The sequence below is a fragment of the Oryctolagus cuniculus genome, unplaced genomic scaffold (assembly GCF_964237555.1).
Source record: "Oryctolagus cuniculus unplaced genomic scaffold, mOryCun1.1 SCAFFOLD_135, whole genome shotgun sequence".
In the NCBI taxonomy this organism is placed as follows: domain Eukaryota; kingdom Metazoa; phylum Chordata; class Mammalia; order Lagomorpha; family Leporidae; genus Oryctolagus; species Oryctolagus cuniculus.
This window is the reverse complement of record NW_027208250.1, coordinates 124,979-150,995: the sequence shown is the minus strand read 5'-3', so window position 1 is coordinate 150,995 and position 26,017 is coordinate 124,979. Positions and strand designations below refer to the sequence as shown.

The 26,017-nt window shown below is 59.7% G+C and overlaps 1 protein-coding gene and 1 pseudogene across 1 annotated transcript; both read left to right on the top strand.

Annotated features, from left to right (window-relative positions):
- Positions 1–2,423: 2,423 nt before the first annotated feature.
- Positions 2,424–6,465, top strand: LOC103346247 (leukocyte-associated immunoglobulin-like receptor 2). The gene is made up of 4 exons (XM_070067708.1): positions 2,424–2,769; positions 2,930–2,965; positions 3,854–4,189; positions 5,776–6,465. Exons 1-4 carry the CDS (start codon positions 2,721–2,723, stop codon positions 5,940–5,942), a joined length of 588 nt encoding a protein of 195 aa, XP_069923809.1. The 5' UTR covers positions 2,424–2,720; the 3' UTR covers positions 5,943–6,465.
- Positions 6,466–8,804: 2,339 nt separating this feature from the next.
- On the top strand, positions 8,805–23,779 carry LOC138848077 (leukocyte immunoglobulin-like receptor subfamily A member 6; annotated as a pseudogene).
- The last annotated feature ends 2,238 nt before the right edge of the window (positions 23,780–26,017 follow it).

Genomic DNA, 26,017 nt, shown 5'->3' with positions numbered 1-26,017 from the left:
TGGCTGATTACTCTGCTTGTCTGTGCGGTGCAAGTCTGCGTTTCCCACAGAGTTCAGTGAGGCGGGGTGGAGGGTGCGCCTGGATACTTCTCCCGTGTTTCCAGTTATGGGCTGGGGACTCCACCCCACCAGAGCGTAGCTTAGGGAGTAAAGCCAACACCAGCAGTGCCGGCATCACATATGGTATGGCCAAGTTGGAGTCCCGGCTGCTCCACTTCTGATCCAGCTCCCTGCTAATGCGCCTGGGAAAGCAGTAGAGAACGACCCAAGTGCTTGGGTCCCTGCACCCACGTGGGAGACCCAGAAGCTCCTGCCTGGCTCCTGGCTTCAGCCTCGCCCAGCCATATGGGAAGTGAGCCAGTATATGGGAAACCTCTGCCTCTGATTCTCCTCTCTCCCCATCTCTCCCTCTGAAATAAATAAATCAGTCTTTAAAAAAAATTTTTAAGCACTCCTAGAAGGAAATACCTGGGTAAATATGACCTCAGACTTCATCACAGTGTCTAAGCTATGATTCCGAAAGTACAAGGAACAAATGGGAAAATGGCTGATTTGATCATCCCCAAAACTTCAGAACTCTGTGCACCATGGACAGCTATCAAGGAACAGAAAGACAATGAACACATTGTGTAAAGATCTGGAAGCCACAACAGGAAAAGCAAGGGTGCAACTCAGTGCAAGAGAAGGGAAGTGAAAATAATGCCACAGAGAGTCACCCCCCCACGCCCACCACACTGGTCACTTCTGGAAGACACAGTAGGCAGAGTGTGGTCAGGGTGTGGGGCAATCGCAGCCCTGAGACGCGGCTGGAATGTGCAGGGTTCGGCCACTGCGGCAAGAGGCTCATAGTTCCTCAAAGCACCAGACCCAGCGTCAGCACAGCACAGAGCAACCCACCCCCTGCATGGAGTCAGGCGCTAGCGTCGACCCACATCCTGGCAAGGGTCAGGGTCAGGTGCAGCGCTCACCAGTGTGCTGAGTGCAGGCTCCGTGGAGCGTTCTCACCACCGAGGGCCAGGACGAAGCCCTGACAACCATCCAGGGACTGTGCACACAGGCATCCATCCAAGCACGGCCGGCCAGGGACAGGAGCCGGATGTGCACCGGGGATGCGGGGCTCGGGATGGTGGGTCCCTGGCTCCGTGGGAACTCTGCTGAGCCCCAGGAAGCCATAGAGTGAGGATGCATGTGGCAGGAGGTGCAGCCACACACACAGGGCCCCACATAGCACCGTTCCCAGAAACACCCAGGGCAGGGAGCCCACAGAGCCCTGGGGCTGGGCAGGGCTGGCGGGGCTGATGGCTGCATGGTGTGGGGCTTCCTCCTGGGGTGAGGCCAGAGCCGGTCATTGAATGTCTGGGGCTTTACCGTGAACCGCACTGAGTGCACGCTTTGCCAGCTCCTGTTTCTGGGAGGGGGACTTCCTCCAACCAGACGCAGGGCTAAGTCAAGGACAGATGCCTGTCAGTGCCTTTGCACCCAAGGCTGTGACGAGCTGCCATAGTTCTCTCGTGGGTCCCCACCCCAGAGCAGGCAGCTGAGAGCCTGCCCTCTGCCCTCCACCCCAAACACGGCTGAGGATGGGGTCTTCCATTCTGTCTGGGACCCGGGACCGCTTCTCATTCACCTCTGGGGACGGCGGGTGCTCCTAGGGCTTCTGAGGAGGGGTGCCTACCAGAACGGTGCTGTCCCCACGTCTGAATCTGGAAGGGACACTGCAGGACCCTGAGACTGGAGTGCTGCGGCCACGGCCACCCAGAGAGGGGAGGTCTCGGGCATCCCTCCACCACAGAGACGCTGGGGGACGACGTCACCTGTTCAGGTCGCTCAGGAAGCGGCACCCCCATGTCATCCAGGAGCATGGAGCCCAGGTGCTCAGATCAGGGGAGGAGAGGCCGTGGGGGACTCAGGAAGCAGGTGCCGGGAATCCCCAGCCCCACGTGAGTGTGTATCTGCACACGGGCCCAGTGCCCTGCTCCCAGTCCCCTCTACCTAATGAGAAACCCGGTACAGTGCAGGCAGCACAGGGTGTGCGGCACTGGACCCCGGCTGGGCTGGTCAGAGCACCACCATATTCTCAGTTCCTAGGGTAGCTCGGGGCCTCTGCCCTCAGACACCCTCCCCTCCTCACAGCTGCTCGCCAGGCCCTGGGCCCGCCAGCTCCCAGCAGGACCCCGCCCCAAGGCCGTGTCCCCTGTTGTGGGCCCTCCTGTACCTGCCACAGCCACAGCTGGGCTGCAGCTCAGCCACACCTCTGCAGCGTCTGTGCCTTCTTCATCCCCTCCTGTCAGCACCAAAGGCCTGGAAGGTTCTGTCACCCTCCCAACGGGATCCAGACCTCCCCCTCCCCTCCCCCCGCGCCAGCCCCCACAACTGCACTCAACAGCTCAGGAAGGAGAAGTGTGTGTCTCGGCCACCCGGCCTATGCAGGGAGAACCAGAACCCTAACCAGGCAGCTCCTAGGCCCCGCCCATGAGGGGCACACCCTGGTGGGGCTGGAGTGGGGGGGGCGGAGACCAGGCAGGCACAGCACAGGGGGCAGCAGAGGTGGAGGCCTGGTCCCATGGTCCCCAAAACCTTTTCTGTCCTGGGCCCGTCCTCAGGGGAGGGGCTGCTCCCTTCCTGTGAGGCCGCAGATGAGGAACCCGTGACGTCTCCCCGGTCATCTCCAGCCGGGCTCTGGGCCTGCGCCCCTCACAGCTCCTCTGCTCCACGGGACCATGGGCGGCAGGGACAAGACCCCGGCCCTCACTGCCCTCCTCTGCCTGGGTGAGCCAGGGACACGGGGACAATGGGACCCCTACAGGTGCGGGAGGGGACAGCGCCCTGCCCAAGCTGGGACCCCAGGGCTCAGAGGACCAGGGCGGGCCTGGGCATCTCTGAAGGGGTGGGGAGTGGGGAGCAGCTCTCACGGGGACCTCTCTTCCAGGGCTGTGCTGGGCACCAGGGGATAAGGCACAGGCGGGTGAGTCCTCCCCTGACTGGGCTCAGCCCAGGGTCCCAGGCAGCTCAGGGTTAAGGAGCCTAGTGGGCTGGGCTGATGGTGATGTCTGGGAGGGGCTGGGAGTGGAGCTGGGGAATGGGGCGGGGGAGGGGCGGCACCCGGGGTCTGCAGCTCTGATTCCCTTCCAGGGACCCTCCCCAAGCCCTCCATCTGGGCCGACCCAGGCCCCCTGGTCGCCGTGGGGAGCCTTGTGACCCTCTGGTGCCAGGGCTCTCTGCAGGCTGAGATCTATCTTGTGTATAAAGAGGGCAGGCCTCTGGGCCGGGGTCGAGTTGGTTCTGAGCAGAGCCCACCCCCGCTCACACCACACTCATCTCCCGAAGCCTGCAGGATGCCAGCAACTCATTGGCAGGTCCCTCCAAGTCAGAGTTCCAAAACCGCCTCTTCTCATGTCCGTCTCTTGCTGGACAGCTCCTTCGGAGTCGGAAGCTCAGGCAGGTGCAGCTGTCACCTGGGGTGCACGACCCCCCTTTCCGCTCCAAAACCCTGTGGCCACCAGCATTGAGGCCACCTTTGAGGCAGAATGGCTGCTGTTGCTCCAGCCATCACCTCTGCTTTCAGGCTGGAAGAGAAGGAAAGGCAGACAGGATAAGAAACAGGCCCTAGGGGCGTAATGCTGCCCTTGAAGCCCCCTTTCTGGGAGTCTCAACAGTAAGGCTCTGTCTCACTGGCACAGACGTGGTCTCACGGCTGCACAGAACCGAGTCCAGGGTTCGTGAGCACGGCACCCCCAGAGGCAGGCTCGGAGCCCTGGGCAGGAATGGGGTGCACTCCTTCCCTTCCGCCCCTCACGAGCGGGACGGGCGGCTTCCTCCAAGGGGCGCTGAGCTCCCGTCTGCTCCCTCCTAGAGGCCTGGCCCAGTCCCTCCATCTCCGCTGAGCCAGGCCCCACGGTCCTCCAGGGGCAGCCCGTGACCATCGTGTGTCGGAGCCCTGCTGGGTTTCACGCTGTCCGCCTGGAGAAAGAAGGAAGTGAGGTCAAGAATGAGAGGAGCACGTCGCCTAACCAGAGGGAGGCGCGGTTTCCCCTCCTCGCCATGGACGCAGACACGGCTGGGCGGTACCGCTGTCTCTACTATAAATCAGGCGCCTGGTCTGAGCGTAGTGGAGAACTGGAGCTGGCGGTGACCCGTGAGGACGTCCCCCGGGCCTCCGACCCCGGCCCCGTCTCAGCTGTGCCCTCAGGTCTCCGTGCAGTCCTGGGCCCTGGGCTGTCCTAGCAGCCACCTCTGTCTGCAGCCTCCCCGCCCCACCCCCGCTCCACAGCCTGTCGTCCCCTCCTTGTACACGCGTGTGTTTCCTCTGCCTCCCACGCTGGAGCCCTGCCCTCCTCTGCTCAAAGCGGTGGCCTGCACACAGCCCAGAGGCGTGGGCTTGTGGCCGGCCCTTCTCACAGTCCCGGGGGCTGGGTCTCCAGATACGGGGCGGGGACTGACCCACTCACAAGCAAGCGCGTGTCTTTGAGCTCAGGGTCATGTGTCAACGGCACTTCCCACTGCCGTGGCCTCGGTTCCCCTTGGCGATCTGGGCACTCTGTCCCCTCTGCCGTGGGGCGGGTGCCGGGGTGGACAGCCCCTGGCCGTGACGGGCTGCTGCTTGGGGAGAAGCAGGGGGTGAGGTCCGGAGGGAGGGGCGAATCATGGGAACGGGGAGAAAGCAGAAGGGGCCGGAAGTGAGGGCGGTGGGGGGCTCTGTCCCTGCGGCCGCCTGTCCCTGCGCCTGTGCGTCCTGCGTCTCTATCTCTGCGTCTGTACAGATGCACAGGTGCGATTTTAACTCACGAGGAGCCGCAGAAACCGCAATGCTGGAGAGAGGGGAGACACCATGAACGGGGGTGACAGGAACACCGCCTCCCTGTCCGTGTCCAGGCGGTGGAGTGGCCCCCGTCTAGACCGCCTGCCCAGCCGTCTGTGCCATAGGAAGGGAGCCTTCCCCACCCCCACCCCCACCCCCACCCTGGGGGGGCCTCAGGCCAGAGCAGGACCTACTGATTCGTGACGGTCTCCACCCCACGGGATTGGCTTCCTGGGCCATCCCTGGGGCTGGGACCCTGCACAGGAGCCGCCCCCCACCGCAGCCCTAGGCTCCATGTTCCCAGGAGACCCCTGGATGTCGGGACGGGGGAGAGTCCCCAGGGGAGGGTGAGCAGGGGTCTCACCAGGAGCTGAAGCTGACAGCTGAAGCCGGGGGAGGGGCAAGGAGATGGAGGAGGTACAGAAGTGCACCAGCAGGGCAGGGGCGCCCCGCCCCGCACCCCGGAGCCAGGCCCGCGGGCTCCGAGCCATGAGGGGCCCTGGCCAAGCCTGGCCTCCTCGCTGAGGGGAGCAGGGACTCTGCCTCCCACGGAGGGGGTGGGCGCCACCCAGCCGTGAACTCTGTCCTTTTGTCCCCCAGCCCCGCTTTACTCCTGAAGAATCTGAGGTCCAAGAGGGGGTGAACCACTCTGGCTCCGAGCTGTGGGCCTGGGGCTGGGAACCCAGGGATCTCTGGGTGCTGGGGTGGGGTGCGGAGAGAGCCAGGCCATGCTGGGCCACGTGCTCCCGATGAAGACGCAGCCTTGGGAGCCGTTGTCAGCCCCTCACCCGCCCGACTCCCAGGGGTCTCCCTCCCCAGGAGCGGGCCCCCGACTGGTGAGCCACCTGGGGACCCTGTCCAGGGGATGTGCCCCGGGGGGCAGTCTAGTCAAGAAGGCAGGGCCAGCTCCTATTCCAGGAGTCCTGGGAGCGGCCGGATGCCGCCCACTGCTCAGTAACACCCCCCTTTTGTTCCAGCCCCCACCTTCCAGGAGTACCCGGTGTTGAACGGCGTCCGCCTGGGCCTGGCCGGCGTGGTCTTGCTGATCCTGGCGGCAATCCTGGCAGAAGCTTGGCACAGCTTGCGCAGGGCCCGGCAGGGGTGTCTGGGATGGACACAGCAGGGCGCCCTCCAAGGAGTTTAGCCCCCAGGGCTCCAGGAAGGACAGCCAAGGGCTCTGGGCTAGGGGCCAGGGACAGGGTGCCCCAGGGGAACCTGCCAAGTCCAGACGGAGAGCAGCAGCGACGCCTCCCAGCCTCTCCTGAGCGAGCGTGTGCCTCGGCATCGCCACAGCCCCTTGCCCACTCCTTCCTGGGTCTCACCTCCTCCCCGCCCCATGGGGGACACCCTCTGCCCCGCCCAGGTCATTGCCTGGGTCCTCACGCCTGTCTCTGTGGCATCAGCACTTGGGGCGTCCCTGTCCCAGCTGTGCAGGCGACGCCCGCGCTGGAATCTCGCCCGTCTCTCGCTCCTCCTGGCACTGGACATTTGCAGCTGCTGGGAATGGGGGCCTTGTGACTCAGAGCCCTGAGTGACACCTGTCGGAGCGGCCCCAGAGTGCAGCTCTCTGTCATCAAGCGATGGCTTTTCTGTTCTGTCTGATACAAGTATAGCCGTCCTCGCTCTCTTTGGTTTCCGTTTGCATGAAATAAAATGTTCACCCACTCCCTTTGAGCCTAAGTGTGTTCCTGAAGGTAAACTGAGTCTCTTGTAGACGGCCTAGCGGTGTCTTCTTGTCTGAACCCAGTCAGCTGTTCTGTGCGTCTTTTGATGGAGAGTTTAATCCGTTTGTATTTAACATAACTATTAGATTTTCATGGTACCTTTGTTCCATGTTGCCTCTCTTGCTGCCTTATTGTGATTTGGTGATTTTTTTTGTAATAGTGAGTTTTGATTTCTTTCTTTTTGTCTTTTGTGTATTTAGTGCAAGGTGGTGTGTGTGTGTGGTTATGGTGAGGCTTCCATGAAACATCTCATAAATGTAAGTACATTTCCACCACGTGAACTCTACACCTCAGCTTCCCCTCCTTCCACATCTTATGCTACTGCTGTCACAACTTGAATGTTTAATGTATTGTGTTGGGGTCAGCGCTGTGGCTCAGCAGGTAAAGCCGCTGCCTGCAGCACCGACATCCCATGTGGGCGCCGGTTTGAGTCCCGGCTGCTCCACTTCCCATCCAGCTCTCTGCTGTGGCCTGGGAAAGCAGTGGAAGATGGCCCAAGTCCTTGGGCCCCTGCACCCACGTGGGAGACCTGGAGGAAGCTTCTGGCTCCTGGCTTCAGATTGGTGCGGCTCCAGCTCTTGCGGCCAACTGGGGAGTGAACTAGAGGTTGGAAGACCTCTCTCTCTCTCTCTCTCTCTCTCTCTCTCTCTCTGCCTCTCTTTCTCTCTGTGTGTATCTCTTTCAAGTAAACAAATGAGTAAATAGAAAAAAGGGCAGTTTCTGTGATGTTTACAGAAAATATTGAGAAGCTGCTGGGAAGTGGGCGGAGCTCACCTGTGGTTGCAGGAATCCTGCTCAGGGGCAGGGACCCGGGTGGGCTGCTGGCGGTGCTGCTTCCCCGGGCTCCCACGCGCATTCTGGGAAGGGGCCCCGGCCTCCCGCAGCCCTGCCCACCACCCTGCAGGCTCCCGTGCGGTTCTGTGCTGTTCCTCTCCAGGGACCGCACACAGCTCAGTGGCCCTGAGTGTCCACAGGAGCGGGGTCGAACGGCCCATCGATAGGGCAACGCCGGGATTCGCTCCCCTTGACCTTCAGCAAGTGGGCAGGACGTGGGCCGGACACCTGTCACTCAAGATGGATTCACCATTCCACTCACCAAAAGGAGGCGATGACACGTGGGGTCAGATATGGGAGGTCACAATTAATGGATCTGGGCTGGCTCTGTGGCGTAGTGGGTAAAGCTGCCACCTGCGGTGCCGGCATCCCCTGTGGGCACCGGTTCGACACTCAGCTGCTCCACTTCTGATCCAGCTCTCTGCTATGGCCTGGGAAAGCAGCAGAAGATGGCCCAAGTCCTTGAGCCCCTGCATCCATGTGGGACACTCAGATGAAACTTGGGGCTCCTGGCTGGGGATCAGCCGAGCTCCGGCTGTGAGGGCCCTTTGGGACTGAACCAGCAGATGGATACCTCTCTCGCTCCTTCTCTCTGTAACTCTGACTTTCAAATAAATATTTTAAAAAACTTGTGGCTCATCAAACTCTAAGGTAAAATCCCAGATGAACGTGGGACTCTGCCCTCCGAGAGGACCACTCAGAAGAGAAAGACTGAAAGTGTGTGCAGGGTTTCTTCAGGCACAGGAAGTTCAAGGTCACCTGGATTTCTCAGTGCTCGCCTAACATAAACCCCACAACACGGTTGGCTCTGGCGGACGGCAGCACCCGGTGTTCTGGAAGAGTGCGGATGCCTGCCCGGCTTCCTCTGGTGGCTGATTACTCTGCAAGTCTGCATTTCCCACACAGTTCAGTGAGGCGGGATTAAGCGTGTGTCTGGATGCTTCTCCCGAGTTTCCAGTTATGGGCTGGGACTCCACCCCACCACAGCATAGCTTAGGGAGTAAAGCCATCACCTGCAGCACTGGCATCTTTATGGCCTCCAGTTTGAATCTCGGCTGCTCCACTTCGGATCCAGCTCCCTGCTAATGTGCCTGGGAAAGCAGTAGAATATGGCCCAAATGCTTGGGTCCCTGCACCCACGTGGGAGACCCAGAAGAAGCTCCCGGCTTCTGGCTTCAGCCTGAGAGTGAGCCAGCAGGTGGGAAATCTGTCGCTGTCTCTCCTCTCTATGTCTCTCCCTCTCAAATAAATCAGTCTCTGAAAAGTTTTTTTAAACATTCCTAGAAGGAAATACCTGGGTAAATATGACCTCAGACTTCATCACAGCATCTTAGCTGTTGGCAAAAGTACAAGGAACAAACAAGAAAGTGGCTGAATTGATCATCCCCAAAACTTCAGAACTCTGTGCACCATGGATAGCTCTCAAGGAACAGAAAGACAACGTACACATGAGGTAAAGTTCTGGAAGCCACAACAGGAAAAGCAAGGGTGCAGCTCACTCACCACAAGGGCAGGGAACTGAAAATAATGCCACAGAGAGGCACCCCCCACGCCCACCACACTGGTCAGACCCCGGCCCTCACTGCCCTCCTCTGCCTGGGTGAGCCAGGGACACGGGGACAATGGGACCCCTCACAGGTGTGGAGGGGAGAGTGCCCTGCCCCAGCTGGGACCCCAGGACTCAGAGGACCAGGGCAGGCCTGGGCGTCTCTGCAGGGGTGGGGAGTGGGGAGCAGCTCTCACGGGGACCTCTCTTCCAGGGCTGTGCTGGGCGCCAGGGGATGGGGCACAGGCAGGTGGGTCCTCCCCTGACCTGGCTCAGCCCCTGGGGCCCAGGCAGCTCAGGGTAAAGGAGCCCAGGGGGGCTGGGCTGATTGTGATGGCTGGGAGGGGCTGGGAGTGGAGCTGGGGAATGGGGTGGGGGAGGGGCGGCACCCGGTGTCTACAGCTCTGATTCCCTTCCAGGGGCCCTCGCCAAGCCCTCCATCTGGGCCGACCCAGGCCCCCTGGTCGCCGTGGGGAGCCCTGTGACCCTCTGGTGCCAGGGGTCTCTGCAGGCTGAGGTGTATCGTGTGTATAAAGAGGGCGGCCCTCTGCCCTGGGAAGTGCGGGCTCAGCAGGACTCCAGACACAAGGCTGACTTCCCCATCACCATGTCCATGAGCTCCTACCACACAGGGCAGTACTGGTGTGTGTATCGGACCCTGCTCGGCCTCTCCCAGCCCAGTGACCCCCTGACCCTGGTGCTGACAGGTAAGGGGGTGTCCCTGCCCAGAGAGGCTCCAGCTCACAGAAAGAAGCCAAGTGGGGTGCACGGGGCAGCAGCCCCCCAACACGGCTCTGCCCTCCCCTGCAGGGATGTTCCTGGCACCCTCCCTGTCGGCCCAGCCAAGCTCCGTGGTGGTGTCAGGAGGGAACGTGTCCCTCTCCTGTCGCTCAGAGTATGGTGACGCCCGCACTGCCCATCTGCTGAAGGAGGGCGGAGCCGGCCCCCTGCACAGCCTGGAAGCCAGGTTCTCCCATGTGGCTGGGGTGTGGCAGGCCACCTTCCTCCTGGGCTCCGTGGACAGCACCCATGCGGGCATCTACAGGTGCTACCGCGCTCACAGCAGATATCCTCATGTGTGATCACTGCCCAGTGAGCCCCTGGAGCTCCAGGTCACAGGTGAGGGGCCCGGTGCCCATGGAGCCTGGGTGGGGCGGGAGTTGCAGGAACGCTGACCCCGCGGGAGCAGTGAACACCTGCACACCCTGCTGGCTGCGGGATGCTCCCTCCACATGCCATCCTCTCTCCCAGGAATGTACAGGAAACCCTCCCTGCAGGCCCAGCCGGGGCCCTCGGTGCCCTGGGGAGTGACGGTGGCCCTGCGCTGTGGCTCTGAGGAGGCGATGGACACCTTTCTCCTGCACAAAGTGGGCTCAGGCGCCCTTCCCCAGCGCCTGCATGTCCTGGGCTTGGCCATGACTGCTCAGGCCACCTTCACGCTGGGGCCTGTGACCTCAGCCCATGGGGGCACCTACAGGTGCTACGGCACCCACAGCACCAACCCCTATTGTGGTCATGGCCCAGCGACCCCCTGTAGCTCGAGGTGTCAGGTGAGGGCCCCATCCCTGTCCCCTAGCCTCCTGTAAGTGCAGGGCTGTCCACAGGAGAAGGCTGGATGGGGAGGGGACCTAGGGTAGTTCACTAGGGAGTTGGAACAGCAGAGGGCTTCAGCCCCAGGGCCCAGGTCCTCAGTGCTGAGTCCATGGGGAGGACTGGGGTCTCCTCCTCCTCACCATCATGTCCCTGTTCTCAGGGGGACCGGATCCCAGCAGCCCCTCGCACCCCCAGCCAGGCTCCCCCACTGGTGAGTGAGCTACAGGCCGGACCCAGGGCTCAGGCAGCTGCGGGGAGGTGGGGTCTTCTATTACTGGGTCTGGCCAGCCTAGGTGACCCTCTACGTGCACACCCCCAGCCCCAGCGCCCGAGGACCACACCCTGGAGAACCTCATCCACATGGGCGTGGCGGGCTTCGTCCTGCTGGGCCTTGGGCTTCTGCTCCGGAGGCTTGGTACAGCCACAAGAGGACCCGGGCTGCAGGCTGGCGGTGACCTGGAGAGAGGACAGCGCTGGGTCAGAGAAGCCACGCCCTAAGGGGCAGGGATGGGGGATTCTGCGGGCACAGTGGGGAACTGTCCCCCCTAGTGTGGGTGCTGGGAGCTGTCTGGGGGCATCAGGGGCTCTTTATTCAGCTGTGGGCTTCTGCCCTGTGGCTGTGCCCTGTCCCGCCTGGCTCTCCGGTGGGACAGCGCCACCTGCAGGCCGCATGTGGACCCGCACCGGCCTCCCGCCTTGCTCCACTCTCATGGAGCCTTTGGCTCTGTTTCTGGTGAATGCAGTTCCCAGTGCGCATGCGTGGGAATCCGCGTTCCAGCCAAGAACACGGAGCTTGCGCCAAGTAACAGAATAAACGAGCGAAATCGGATTTCAGGGTGGGCGAGGTCCATCCCACACAGGACGCTCACGGCCTCTCAGGCCCCGAGTCCTTCCCTGGGCTTGGGACGCCTTGCGTGTGGGGGCCTAGAAGGGTCACACGGGAACCGGTGCCCGGGAGACTGACGGGCGGGTGTCTGGGCACTGCTTAGCGGCCGTTCTGAAACAAGCATGCTTTCTGTGGGGGTGCCGCTAGCCGTCATACGGCCACCCTCCAGGAGCCCCTGTGAGGTCTGTGATGCGGGCTGGGAAGAGACGCCCCAGCTGCCTTCCGGGTGCCGGGGGCTCCTCTGTCAGGGCCCCGCTGTGCACCTCGGGTTCCTGCTGCGTAGTGATATGCAGGGAAGCAGAACTCCAAACTCCATGGAGCCAAGCAGTTACTTAGGGCAAAGGGGGACTGGAGCAGCTTAGTCAGTGTGGGGCATGTGATTGGAGGGATGACAATGGAGCTAGAAGAGTTCGTGTGGGGCCGGCACTGTACACGCCACATTAAATCCCCAGCCTGCAGGGCCAACACCCCATAGGGCGTGGCTTTGAGTCCCAGCTGCTTCACTTCTGCTCTAGCTCCCTGCTAATGCACCTGGGAAAGCAGCAGAAGGTGGTCCAAGTCCCTGGTCCCCTGCACCCACACGGGAGATGGGGAAGACGATCCTGCTCATGGCATAGCCCTGGCTCAGGCCTTTGTGGCCATTTGGGGAGTGAACCAGCGGATGGAAGACTTTCTCTCTCTCTCTCTCTCTCTCTCTCTCTCTCTCTGTCTTGGTCTCTATCTAGCTCTGTAACTCTTTCAAATAAATGATTTTTTTAAAAAAGTAAAGTTGTACATATGTGAATGTACTAAAAGTCAGCAAACTATACACTTTAAAGGGCTGGTTTTATGTTATTTGAATTTGAGCACAATAAAGAAGGAAAACTTTGTTTCTTGGAACTACCTTACAGTCCAACAATTCCTCTCCTGCACATATAACCACAGGGATTGAAGCAGGACCCCAAGCAGGTGTTTGCATCCACGGGTTCATAGCAGCCTCATTCACATGAGCCCAAAGATGCCAGCAACCAGAAGAAGCACAACAGGTGAGTGGTCCAAAACAGGCGGTGTTTGTAGACACGGCTGACACTCTCCTGTTAGAAAAGAAGGAGGGTCTGGATAATCGTGGAGAAATCAGCCGGTGTCACAGACACCATGGTCTGATTCTGCTCTGAGAGGTGCCCGGGGGTGCAGATTCAGAGGGCAGAACGTGGACTCGGGTGTGGGAGGGAGCGTGCAGGTGCCTGCTGAGATGGTCTGGGGTTTCTGTCTCCGCTAATGAAGATGTTTGTGAACAGGTGCTGGTGGGTACAGGACACAGTGAATGTGAGAGGTAGCTACAGCATGAATTAAATTTCTGTCAGGTCTGTAATCTGTGCTCTGTGAATTTCAGCTTGATTAAGAAGGAAGACACAATTACCAAAAACATTTTTTGCCACCTATTTTTCCCTTTAAATGCACACATAATAATTTAGGAGGCGCAGTGTGGAATTCAAAGGTGTGCTCACCTCACCAGGGTGTTCCCATCTCGTCATGTCTTGTGTTTGAGGCCCCCAGCTCCTCTTGTCGAGTTCTTTATTAAAACACTCAACAGGGCTGGCGCTGTGGCTCACTTGGCTAATCCTCCGCCAGTGGCACCGGCACCCCAGATTCTAGTCCTGGTTGGGGCGCCGGGTAGTAGTCCCGGTTGTTCTTCTTCCAGTCCACTCTCTGCTGTGGCCTGGGTGGCAGCAGTTTTTGACCCAAGTGCTTGGGTCCCGGCACCCACATGGGAGACCGGTAAGAAGTACCCAGCTCCCCGCTTCGAATCAGCTCAGCACTGGCTGTAGCAGCCATTAGGGGAGTGAACCAAAGGAAGGAAAACCTTTCTCTCTGTCTATCCCTCACTGTCTGTAACTCTACCTGTCAAACACACACACAAACACACAAACACAACAGGTTATGTGAGCGACAGTTGCCTCCTTGTGCTGTGCAGACTAGAGCCATTCCTTCTATATGATTACACTTTGGGACCTGTGGACCAAACCTCCCTCCATCTCTCCCACAAGACCCTTTGATGCATTATTGATCACCATCCTACTGTGCTGCTATGAGATCAACTTTTCCAACTTCCGCATAGAAGAGAGAACTTACACTGGATTCCTGGGAAGGCGTCTTTCACTTCATGTTCTCTGGTCCCACCCATTTCTCCACAAATGACTGGGTTTCATTAACACATTTTTTTGACAGGCAGCGTTAGATAGTGAGAGAGAGAGAGACAGAGAAAAAGGTCTTCCTTCCGTTGGTTCACTTCATTGCTACAGCCGGCGGGCTGCGCCGATCTGAAGTCAGAAGCCAGGTGCTTCCTCCTGGTCTCCCATGTGGGTGCAGGGCCTGAGGACCTGGGTCATCCTCCAATGCCTTCCTGGACCTCAGCAGAAGCTGGACTGGAAGAGGAGCAACCAGGACAGAATCTGGCACCCCATACAGGACTAGAACTCGGGGTTCTGGTGCCGCAGGTGGAGGATTAGCTTAGTGAGCTGCGGCGCTGGCCTAACACTGTTTTCCAACAGAATTATAGGGTGGGAGTTGGGACAGCAGTTAAGTCACTGCTTGGGATGCCTGAATCCCACAGCAGAGTGCCTGGGTTAGGTCCAGATCTACCTCTGAGGTGGCTTCCATTACTGCACACCTAGGAGACAGGCAGTGGCTCAATGCTTGGTTCCTGCCTCCAGGAGGGAGATCTGGCTGCAGCTCCAGGCTCCTGACAACCTAGAGCAACTCTGGCTATCACCAGCATTTGGGTGGTGAACCAGCAAACAACGGATCTCTCCCTCTTTCTCTTCCTCTTTCAAACAAAATTATAAGTATTTTAAAATAAAATAATGATAGGCCTCTCATCTTAATTTATTTCTGCCCCTCCCATTCCCCGAGAATGGGAACAAATGGTTTCTCTCTGCTAGTCCACCAAACTCTAGGCTGTATTTTCTTCCAAGTGGTTTTCCTATTGCTATCATATCTGCTGTACTAGGTTCTGTGATTGCCTGGAGTGGGAGTGTGAAGATCCCGTGCCAGGAAACCCCTGTATCTTCCTTGTACCAACTGGAGATCTTGGGAAGCCACACACGAGGTGGTGGAGAAGGAAGTGGGGTTGCAGAAGGAGGCTGATTCATCAGGACTCCCATGGATACAACACTGCAGAGTGTTACCAGTGCCGGCATAGGGAGGACTCCCACGGATGTAACACTGTAGAGTGTTACCAGTGAGACACAGGGAGGATTCACAGGATATAACACTGCCAGGTGTTAACAGTGTGACATAGGGAGTACTCCCATGGATACAACACTGCAGGGTGTTACCAGTGCCGACATAGGGAGGACTCCCACAGATGCAACAATGCACGGTGTTACCAGTGGCAACGTAGCACAGATTCACAGGATACAACACCCCAGGGTGTTACCAGTATTGACAGAAGGAGCGTCACCTGGGCAGCCCCAGTGTTGCCCTAGAGTTGGTGGTGCTGGGTGAGGAGACAGCCAGGGTCTTCAGCCCTCATGTGGGAATTTTACCTGATTTTTAATAGACTTTGAGAATGGTTTTAGGGAACAAATGAGAAGTTACCACATGGAGTTGCTATAGACCCTTCACCCAGCTCCCTGTTAGCATTGTAGGTTAATATGGCACATTTCTTCCCAGCTCCCTTAGCTCAACTAGTCCATGGTTTATTTAGATTTCCTGTGTCGGAACCTAATCCTTTATCTTCGCCAGGATCTCACACTACCTCTGGTTCTCTCTGTCTCTTTAGGCCCTGTGATTCCCTTGTTGGTGATGACCTTGATGACAGTTTTGAGGAACATGGACAAAGAATTTCAAGGACACCCTGCCCTGGGAAGCTGTGTGACAGGACTGGGTGATGGGTCACTACATAGAAGATGGGAGAAAAGAGCTGTCCCCAGCACAGCCCAGCAGGGACCCAGAGGATCTACGAGTGTGGCTGCTGCTGCGGATCTGGGGCACCTGGTTCTCCAATGCAGCCTCACCCTTCCTCCCCAGCACTTTCCGCGTGGAAGGAAGTCTACGTGCAACCTGAAGAGCCAAAGTGACTCCATTTACAGAAAATTAAATAAAAAGCAGCCTCCATTTCCCATGGCAGACCTGAGTCCTTGTAAAAGCAGGCATTCCGGCATTCCGGTGATATCAAAGCTTACCAAGGACAGCTCAGCAGACCAAAGGCAGCTCAGTAGAGATTACCAAATGAGTTAACTCCCTGAATCCAAGCCAAACGGAGACCGCCCCCCTCTCGAATAAGAAAAACCCAGAACAGCCCCGTGCTGTAAGCCCCGGCTGATGTAACCCTGTGGTTTTTTCCTTTAAAAGTGCTCCTACACAAAGGCCGGGGCCTTCCTCTGACCTCTGTTGAGTCGCCTGGTCAGATGAATTCCTGCCATGTCTTGTACTTTTAAAATAAACCTTGCCTTTGCATTTAAAAGTGTGATCTGGTCGCTGATGACTTCCTGGGGAGCTACTTAGCTGGGCATAACACAACTCAAGCCTGAGAAGTGGAGCACCACACACCTGCTCCGGCCCAGCCTCCTCTGCAGCTCTACCCCCAGGGCGGGCCAGCCTCCACTGCAGCTCTACCCCCAGGGCGCCCCGCCTACGTATCTTGAGGGGGTGTCTGGGACCCCTGCTTTCTGGAAGAGCGCGTCTGCGGTTTCCAGAAGAAAAGTGCAGGGTCTCTGAGTTTCCGGAAGGGGGTTGTGCGGGGTTTCTGGAAGAGTGCTTCTAACTCCCCGGGTTTCCGGAAGAGAAGTGCGGGGTCTCTCAGTTTCCGGAAGTTGGTGTGTGGGGTCTCCAGAGAGCACCCGAGATTCCCGGGATTCGGGAAGAGCGCGTTTGAACTCTGCAGGTCTCCGGAGGAGGGGACTGGGGTCTCCCGGCCCATTCCCGAGGCTCCCCGGTTTCCGGTAGAGGGCGTCTGGCAATTCCGGTCAGTCCACCATTAACCTTCTCTCTACCCGGAAGCTCCCCTTCAGCCACACCTGCCCCTTACACCCTTAGTACCATGCCTGCTTCCTGGTTTTACGTCTCGAGGGTGCCACCTCCCTGAGCGCGTGGGCGGCTCCTTGGCTCACCTGTCCACAACAGTGTGGGACAGAGAGGGGATCCTGGGGCTGCACCACCACTCTGGGCCCAGACCCACACCGCTCCCTTCTCCTAGCGCAGGTCGGGCACAGGGGAGGAGCTAACGGAGAGGAGACCCTTAGACACCTGCACACCTGCATTCCTGCGGCGCAGCTCACATCGCTGTCATCATCAACCGAGTCGAATGGGGCCCAAAGCAAGGCGTCTCACAGTGGAATAAGACTCGGCCATGGAACGAGTGAAACCCGGACGTTTGCAGCAAACCGAGGCACTGCGGACACTGTGGGAGTGAGACAAGCCAGGCACAGAGGAGAACCCACGCGGGAAGTCACTCAGGTGTGGGCTGTGAGGGACTCGGGGAGCAGCATGGTGGTCACCAGGGGAGGGCGTGGGATCCGCAGGTCAGAGAGCAGAGCTACAGAATCTCGTGGCAATAGAGGTCTAGAGGTGTAGTGTGCGTCATGGCGACTGTAGTTAATAACACTCACTGCACGGGCAGCTGAAATTGCTTAAAACTGTGTCAGATGCTCCCAGCACACAATAAGTCTGTGAGGTAATGCACACGTTATCTAGCTTGGGTTAGCTCTTCCACTCTGTGTGTGTGTGTGTGTGTGTGTGCGCGTGTTTGATGTTTACATGACAAATAGACACAAATACAGCCTTTGGCTTCAAAGTAACTATTCTTTAAAAGGAGAAAGTGTGCTGCCCTCACCCCTTCTCTCAGGATCCTGTGACAAGCCCTGCCTGGCCGTGGAACAGGGTCTGTGGTGAGGCCAGGACAGAACATTTCCTTGGCATGTTGTTCCTCCTCCAGCGTCCTCTTGGATAAGCTCCAGTGAGCCCCCCCGGGGCAGGGGGAAGGACTCCCTACCACAGTGCTAACACCAGGGTGGCCAGGGAACCTTGACTCTGGTCCTAGAACCCCGTATCTCTGTGTTCGCCACCGTGGCAGCCCCCAAGTGTGGCGGCCCCTAGTGGTGCCCTGGAGCTCGTGGTCACAGGTAGGTGTCTCAGCCCCGCTGTGTCCTCAGCAGAGGCTCCTGGCTGGCTATGCAGGGCCCTGTCCACAGCACGGGTGTGCAGAGGAGCATGGGAACACAGTAGAGGGCACCACGACTCGGCAAAGGATGAGACGTGAGTGGCTTCTCACCACCCCCCACATTCAGTTCACGTCCTCTGCTGTCCCCCAGGCAGTATCCCTGGGGACAGGAGGTCAGCTGAGCCAGGTGGGCATGGGTACAGCACAGCAGCCACGAGCGGTACACACGCTGGAGCATGGTCGAGTCCCAGTGAGCCAGGTGAGAGCTGATGTTTGCGTGTCACAGCATGTCCACTCGACCCGGAGCAGCCTTCTTTCGATTCCTCTCAGACATGAGAAAATGTGAAAACACGCTAAGCCCACAGGCCATCCACAGAGAGGCCATGGGCTGGCTCTGGTCCTTGGGGCAGGATGTGCTGAGCTCTGCTGGGCACTGAGTACACGAGTGGAGGTGCTGGTCAGGCCGTGCACAGAACTGCACCCATCAGCACACTCACACACGCAGGCACACACACGCAGACACTCACACGCAGACACACAGATGCACACAGACATGCACAGATGCCTACACCCGAAGACACACATACACACATGCACACATACATGGGTGCACACACCTCCACACAGAGACACATGCATACACATATGTACACACATCAACAGGACACATTAGAAACAATCCCATAGGTATCTGGCTTCAAGGGCACAGAAATAAAGAGCCAGTGGTGGAGACGAAGGCTTAGTTGAGAGCCTTCTGGCTCAAGTGGGAGCAGGAGCGGGGGTACTCGGCAGACACTACCCAGGAGGTGGGCCCTGATGGGATTTAGCACCTCCCAGGGAACAGAGACCCCGCCCCAAGTCCCTGAGGAGGGGGCTTTGAACCAAGGTCTCCACAGAGCTCCAGAGAGCGGGTGCCGTGGACAGAAAGCAGTCAGGACCCTCGGCCCTCAGGGAAAAGCTCCGGTCACCACCCCAGCCGGCCACATGCAGGGAGCCTGCACCTGCAGATCTGGAAGCAAAGTTGTGAAACCCAACACCTGCGGCCTTCATGAGAGCACGAGGCTGAGTCTGACCGAGTTGGGTGGGAACCTGCAAACCCACAGCGTCCACCGGAGAGCTGCCGCCTGCTGGGCACCCAGCCCCGGGGGAACTGGGGGAGACCACAGAAAGGGTGCTGGGGCCCTCCACGGGGAGTAGAACCCACTGCAGCTAAACCCTCAGAGAGAACAACCGGCCTCAGGAGGAAACAAAGAACCCTCCATCCCCGGAATGGGGGCTCACTGGAACTTTATCCAAGAGGACACTGGAGGAGTTACAACATGGCGAGGAAATGTTCTGTCCTGGCCTCACCCCAGACCCTGTTCCACGGCCAGGCAGGGCTTGTCACAGGATCCTGAGAGAAGGGGTGAGGGCAGCACACTTTCTCCTTTTAAAGAATAGTTACTTTGAAGCCAAAGGCTGTATTTGTGTCTATTTGTCATGTAAACATGACACTTACACACACACACACACACCCCTCCCATGATGCAACAGGAGGCCCGGGTTCGATTCCCGGCTGCAGATCTGGGTCCAGCTGCCTGTTCACGCAGGTCCTGGAGCCGTGGTCCCGGGTTGGGTAGCTGGGCTCCTGCCTCCCGTGTGGGGATGTGGATGGAGCTCCTAGCCCCTGGCATTGGCCCGGTTCACCCCAGCCATCACAGGCATTTGGGGAGTGACCCAGCAGATGGAGCGCTCCCTCGCTCTCTCTCTCTCTCTCTTCTCTTTCTGCCTCCCTCCCTCCCAAACTTTCTGATTTAAAAATAGAAGATCAGAAACTCAGGTGAAAGCCAGAGTTGGACCCCCACCCCAGGAGACCCCGTGGGGAGTTTGGCTTCTTCCTCACGACATCAGGATTGACTCGAGTTCCTGTTCGGTGTTTGCAAAAAGTTGTGTTGGGGGAGCTCGGGGTGAGCCGGTCCCAGTAACCCAGGACAGGAGAAGAAACCCACCCCAGGTGTCCACCCCTGGAGCCAGAGCGGCCCTGCCTCGGTCCCGATGCTGTCTCTGAAATCCAGCCACTGCCATCTCCCCCAAGGCGAGTACTCACAGGCACGGATGTGATCAGGGCCCTGGGGGCACCAGCCAGGTCACACAGGCGGGGCCTTGTTCACTGTCACTTCCTGGGAGCACAGAAAACCCGCCTTCTCATCCCCACCCTCGCTCCTGCACCTGCAGGGAGATGGCGGCAGTTCTCCCGGTTCTGTTGCTCAGAAAGGAGACAGAGCCCACGCTCCCTTTTCCAGACGGGGGGCGGTGCTGTGCGGAGTCCCACGTGTCTCCACGGCCCTGAGGAGTTTAAGTGGGGGACACGAAACCCTGTGCCCTCCCTCGTCTCCCCTGCATGTGGACAGCACGGTGACCTCCCAGGGCCGCCCCGGGACTGGGCTCCTCCATCTGCCTTCCCCCCTGTTCCGGAGCTGCAGATGCGCTGTGAACCCACCCAGACCCGGCCCTGGGGCACCCAGAGATGACAGGAGCCACCCAGGCCAGCAATGGACGGGAGCTCTGGGGAGGGAGCGGTGTGGTGTTGGAGCTGACAGGAACACCGAGGGCGCAGGTGTGGTTGGATGTCCATAGGGCCGTGATCAGGTGGCGGAAGGAGGGCTGTGACCCCACCTGTAAGAAAGTCAGTGTGAAATCCCCAGGATGAGTGGCGTGGGGCCTCACCCACCACATCCTGTGCCCCTCACCGGCCGGCCAAACACACCTCCCGCCTGAATCTGCGCCATGCCCTCCCCACTCACAGCCCTGCTCTGCCTCGGTGAGTCCTGGTACGGGAGGGCAATGGAGGCCGGGGTACGGGTTGGGGGGCAACATGACCCATGGTTCCTGCCTCCCAGGGCTGTGTCTGAGCTGGAGAATCAGCACCCAGAAGCGTGAGTCCTCCCTTCACTGCCCCAGGGTCACCCTCGAGGTCCCCAGGAAGTCACCACCACTGGGAAAACTGGGAGTGGGCGGGGCTGTTGCCGGTGGGAGGGGGCTGGGGAGGGGTCCTTCCGGAAACTCAGGTTCTGATTCCCTTCCAGAGGCACTGACCAGGCCCAGCATCTTGGCCGAGCCCGAGTCCAGGATTCCAGAGGGGAAGCCGGCAGCCATCTGGTGCCAGGGGCTCCCCGGGGCCAAGGAGTACCAGCTGCTCTCTGAGGGGGGCCTCTCTGCCTGGGGGAGACCCCAGCGATCCAGAGCGAGGGGCGGAGTCCGGTTCCCCATCGCAGCCATGACCTCGTGCACTGCAGGGCGCTACCTCTGCTTCTGCCGCAGCGGGGAGCTCTGGTTGGAGCCCAGCGAGCCCCTGGATCTAGTGGTCACCGGTGAGTCTGCCCGCTGCCATGCAGTGGTGGGGGGCAGGGGACGGGGGGCAGCCCCACCCGGCCATGCTCTGCAGGAGTCAGAACGGAGGCTGCTTCCTCTGGGAGGAGCCTGTAGGAGAGGGAAGCCCAGCAGGGCATCGGTGCAGGGCTCCTACCGAGGACGGCACCCGGGTCCCTGGGACAGGGGAGAGAAGCAGGCCAGAAAGAGAGAGAGGCTTCTCCTGTGGGAGGGCGGCTCCCATGGAGGGAAGGTGTCCGGGCCAGGGCACTCCCTACAGCCGGGGACCTGTGTCTCAGACTGAAGCACTTGGTAGGATCTCCAGGAGGGCTCGTGACAAACACAGAGAGCTTTGGCCCCGAGTCAAGGCAGCCTGGATCAGAAGGGCAGAGAGCTGCAAGCAGCCGAGTGTCCCCTGGGGAATGCGTGACAAACGTGGGCTGCACCGCATGCGAGGGAACGGGCTGAGCTTGCAAAAGAAGTTGAGACACGGGGCGATGCTTAAAGCTGTTAAGATGCTGAATTCTATGTTATATATGTTTCCCCCAAAGACATAAGCAAACGGCCGCCCCACCCGAGTCTCTGACTGGTGGCTCTGAGGTGGCCCCTGGCCATCGGTTGCCCCAGGCCGTGCTGGCATTGTGGTCCTAGCAGCCAAACTCTGGGAAATCCCCGGGAACAGCGGCTCCCAGAGAGTCTGATCCTCGCTCCTGGAAGCTGGGGGCACTGAGCGGCTGTACCTGCGAGCACGGCTGGGAAGGGCGCGTCTGTGGATGGGGTAGGTGTGGAGGGAGGAGGAGGGTCTGAGGTTGCAGGGGTGGAGCCTGGGAGGCAGGAATTATGACACGCCAACCCTATGGGTTCAACCAGGGCCCACGGTGACCTCGGGAGAGAATGTGACCTTCTACTGCCGGCTAGAGATGGTGACCAACACCTTCTTCCTGCTCCAGGAAGGCGGGCCAAGCCATGCACAGGGCAGCCACGGGGCGGTGCCAGCGGAGTTCCCCGTGGGCCCTGTGACCTCGGCACACACAGGCACATACAGGTGTTTTGGCGCCTATAGCGGCCATGTGTGGTCCTTCCCCAGTGAGCCCGTGAAGCTCCTGGTCACAGGTGAGGAAGCCCCCAGTTCCCAGGTCCTCCCTGGGCTCCTAAAGAAACCCCAGGGTCATGTCGAAGGGACGTCCACCCCAGGGGGCCAGGGAAGGAGAATGGAGGGAGCGGAGGAAGCCCCCAGCCCCGACCTGTCCTCTTCATCTCTGTCTCCAGATGTGGGAGACCCCAGCCTGAAACCCACAGACCCCGCCCCTGCTGCAGGTGAGTAGCTTGGTCCTCCACGATCGGGAGAGCTGGAGCCTTCCTGTGCGTGCCCGTGGGTGCCGTGGGCTTCCCCGCCTGCACAGTGCAGTGCAGGTGCCCCAGGTGCGGTGGTGTTCAGTGCCCACAGTCTGCCGGCAGTGAACCCGCACCCTCCCTCTCATGCTGGTCCATATGCAGAACGCAGGTGCACTAGGGACAAGATGAGAAGTTACCCAGAGGCTATGTCCCCGGGGCCCGTGACACGCAGGGAATCTTGTGTTTAAGACATGGGCACAGTTTCCAGGAGACCTCACTGTGTGTATGGGAATATTCCAAATCCCATGACAAGCCCATCTGGAGTACTTCCGGTCCCTAGCATTTTGGATAAGGGGCGGGCAACCTATACAGCTGTGCCCATCAGCCAGAAAAACCTCCTGGTCTCTGGGGCACAAGCGTCCTGGCTGAAGTGGATGGAGCGTCCATGAGAGATGTCAGGAGAGAGAAATGTGTTATATGAGGGCAGTTCAGAGAGCTCATGGAAAGTGCAGGGGTAAAAGGACTGGGCCATCTTCTGCTGCTTTCCCAGGCACATTAGCAGGGAGCTGGAGAGAAGTGGAGCAGCGGGGACTCGAACCGGTGCCCATATGGGGTGCTGGTGCTATAGGCGGAGGCTTTAGCCTATTATGCCACAGCACTGGCCCCATAAACTTCTCTTTTAACTCCATGTCCTGTGAAGTTTTAGAAGCCCCCTGGCATCGCACACAAGGAGCGCTGGTGACCTGGAAGGGGGACCCTGGAGGGCTAAGCAGGGCCGCCTGGCTGGGCACACGCAGGAGACATCTGGGTGAACACTGGCCGACGGAGCCCGTTAGTCGATTGGTTCTCAGAACGAAGAGATTTCCAGAAAGAGAGGGGGCGACCCAGCAGTGCCGGAAGTCAGCAAGGGGAGGTGACAAGGGACTGGCCAGGAGGCTGGTGGGAGGGGGCTGGCTCAGGACGCCAGGGGAGTGCCTGGCTTTGGATTTGACGCCGTGTGTGGAGAAAGACCCGCATGAAGGGGGCGCAGAGCCCCCGTCGTGGTGCGAGGCACAGAGACGCATGTGCAATAGTGCAACGCCAGCTTCTGCCTGGGGTCTGGGGGCCCTGCCCGCGGGGTGAGGCCGCTGGGACCCCTGTGAGGCATGGGGTGGAGACTTGGACAGCCGCGGGGTGTGGTGGGGCTGGGCTGAGGAAGGAGAGGCTGGGTAGGTGGAAGCCAAAGCCGACCCTCCCTTCCCACAGCAGGTTCTCAGGAACCCCGTCTCGGAACCACAGTGTCCAGAGTCCAGGACAGTGAGAAGCGGGGCTCCCGCGGGGTGGGGGCAGGAGGAAGGTCTGGGAGGTGAGGGGAGCGGAGCAGGTGGGTGCAGTGCTGCATCCCATCAGCGGCCCCTCTGCCCCAGCCCCAGCCGCCTGGGATCACACCACCCAGAACCTCCTGCGGATCGGCCTGGCTGTCCTGGTCCTGGTGGCTCTGACGTGGCTCCTGGCTGAAGACTGGCTCTGCAGATGGAGGACCCGGGAGGGAGCCGGCCGTGCCCAGGCTGGCATGGACTGAGACGTCTGTGCTGTGCCGCAGAGTGGGGGTCACCTGCATGGAGTGGGGGGTGGGGGCGTGGGTGGAGGTGACGGCCTGCTGAGGCAGATCCACTCCTTGGTGTATGCACCTGCTCAGCCACCGCTGCCCCACTCTGGTCTCCCCTGACAAAGCAAACAGCCCTGTCCTCCATAGCAAGGCTGCGGCTGAGACTTCACACACACTCGCAGCGCAGCTTGGGTTTCTGTGAACTATTTGAGGTCGCTTCAGGGCTGCTTCCCGTCATGGGCTTTGTCCTGATCTCTCCCTCCCTTGGCCTGCGGGGTACCCCCCCAGTCTCTTTCCCACCGCTGTACTCGAGTGCCACAGGCTGGGTGACAGACAGAGGCTCGTTTAGCTGCTACCCTGGAAGTTCAGTGATGATCACCCAGGGCGAGGGATGGACCCTGGGACTCCCTGAGACCGGGGCTTCCCTCCTGCCCTCATGCTGTATCCACAGCTCGGGACCCCAAACCCATCCTCCAGGGCCCTTTCTGCCCAATGAGGTGGGGAAGGGAGTTACCTGGTGGCCCTGGAGTCTGCAGCCCTGGCACAGCCCAAGTGCTAGAGCTTCTCCCACCCCGGCTGGGTCTCACCGACAGTGGTATGGTCCCACCAACGTGAGTGGGGTCTCACCATCCTGGCTGGGGTCCTACTGTTATAGGTTTGGTATCACTGAGCTGGTGGGAGGGGTCTCACCATAGTGGGTGAGGTCCCACTGGCCTGGGTGGGGTCTATCTACCCCAGGTGGGGTTCACTGACGTGGGTGAGAAGGTCTCACCATAGTGGGTGGGGTTTCACCATCCCGGGTGGGGTCTCACTATCTTGGTGGGGTCTCCCCGATATGGTTGGGGTGTCACCAACCTGTGTGGGAGAGGTCTCACCGATGTGGGTGGGGTCTCACTGTCCCAGGTGCGATCTCACTGGTTGAATCCCTAGTGACAGAGAGACTGGCAGACTCAGGAGGTGGGGTGAGGGTGGGGGCAGATGGGCCGCTTGGGGAGGGGGCTCCTGTGCTGGATGCAGACGCTCTCAGAGTGGGCGGGGGCGGTGGAGCTGTGCTGTGAACGCCTAATGTTCCACTGTCCACCTTGAAGCCCTGAGTGTGGCGAATCTCCTGTTCTGTTTTGCCACAAAACCTATCTCCAACAGTGACGCCCTAGGGAGCAGAAGTGCCCCTGGTTGAGGACCACTGTCACATTCTGTAACAGGGTTTCTGGAACCTTCCGTGTGGTGTGGTTTTGGCCAGGGCCTTCTGTGCACTGAGGCGTGGGTAGCAGCAGCCCACTAGCATCCCCAAGCACCACCCGGCATCCCACAGGTGGCAAAGACCACCCTGTCGCTCCCCCTCTTCGTGGAGGAATGACACAGGACCCTGCGCTGTTCTTTTGTCTGCTCGGCCCTCCCCGGGTTTGCTGCTGGTTCTTCCCGGGTTGGCTGCCATCCCTTCCACCTCCGTGGAAGGGCGGTTCCCCCTGGCCACTTTCCCCACTTCCGCAGGGGAGCGGCACACCGCCGGCCGGCTCTCTCGGGGGCTGCTCAGGTGTTCCTTCAGCTAGATGTTCCCCGGTGCATGTTCTCTCTCTCCTCCTTTATAGTCCTCTTCCACCAATCCCAACTCGGCTGCCCACACGCCGAGTACGCTGCTCTCCTCCAATCAGGAGCAGGTCCTACAGTTTATTGGTTGAACTGGAGGCAGCTGTGTAGAAGCTGTTTCTCCCTTCTCAGCACCATATTGTGGGAGAGCAGATGCATAGAATAAGTCTTAATTCCAGTAACTTAGTCTAGTCCGAGTTGCTCCCAGTTGCTCCCCACACCACCCCTGCTGAGCCCACGGACCCGAAGCGTCCCAGCCCGTATGCTGTTTTGCTCCAGATTCCAAAGGCTTCTTTCGGTCTTGCAAAGACAAGCCGTGGGCACAGGATCTGGGGAGCACTGGTTTCCTGGTCTGCCCCAGAGCCGCCCCGTGGACAGCCACTGAGTCCTCCCTTCCTGTGCCTCCCCGTCACCCGGATATGATCGCTGGTGGGGGATTTTAATTAACCTCCGGTGCTCACAGGGTCAGATGCTTCCGGTTCCCACTGCCAGGCCTTTGCGTGCAGGGAGCCATGGCAGCAGGGAGCACACAGGGTCCTCCCTGAGAGGACCCTCCCTCTGGCCAAGGCCATTCTCTCTGAGCACGACCACGGGGCTGATCCCACCCAGAATGAAGGGCAAAGGCCCAGCTGGAGG

Coding starts and splice junctions, on each gene's coding strand:
- LOC103346247 (XM_070067708.1), top strand. CDS start 2,721: ATGGGCGGCAGGGACAAGACCCCGGCCCTCACTGCCCTCCTCTGCCTG. Junction 2,770..2,929: donor CACTGCCCTCCTCTGCCTGG/GTGAGCCAGGGA, acceptor CCTCTCTTCCAG/GGCTGTGCTGGGCACCAGGG. Junction 2,966..3,853: donor AGGGGATAAGGCACAGGCGG/GTGAGTCCTCCC, acceptor GCTCCCTCCTAG/AGGCCTGGCCCAGTCCCTCC.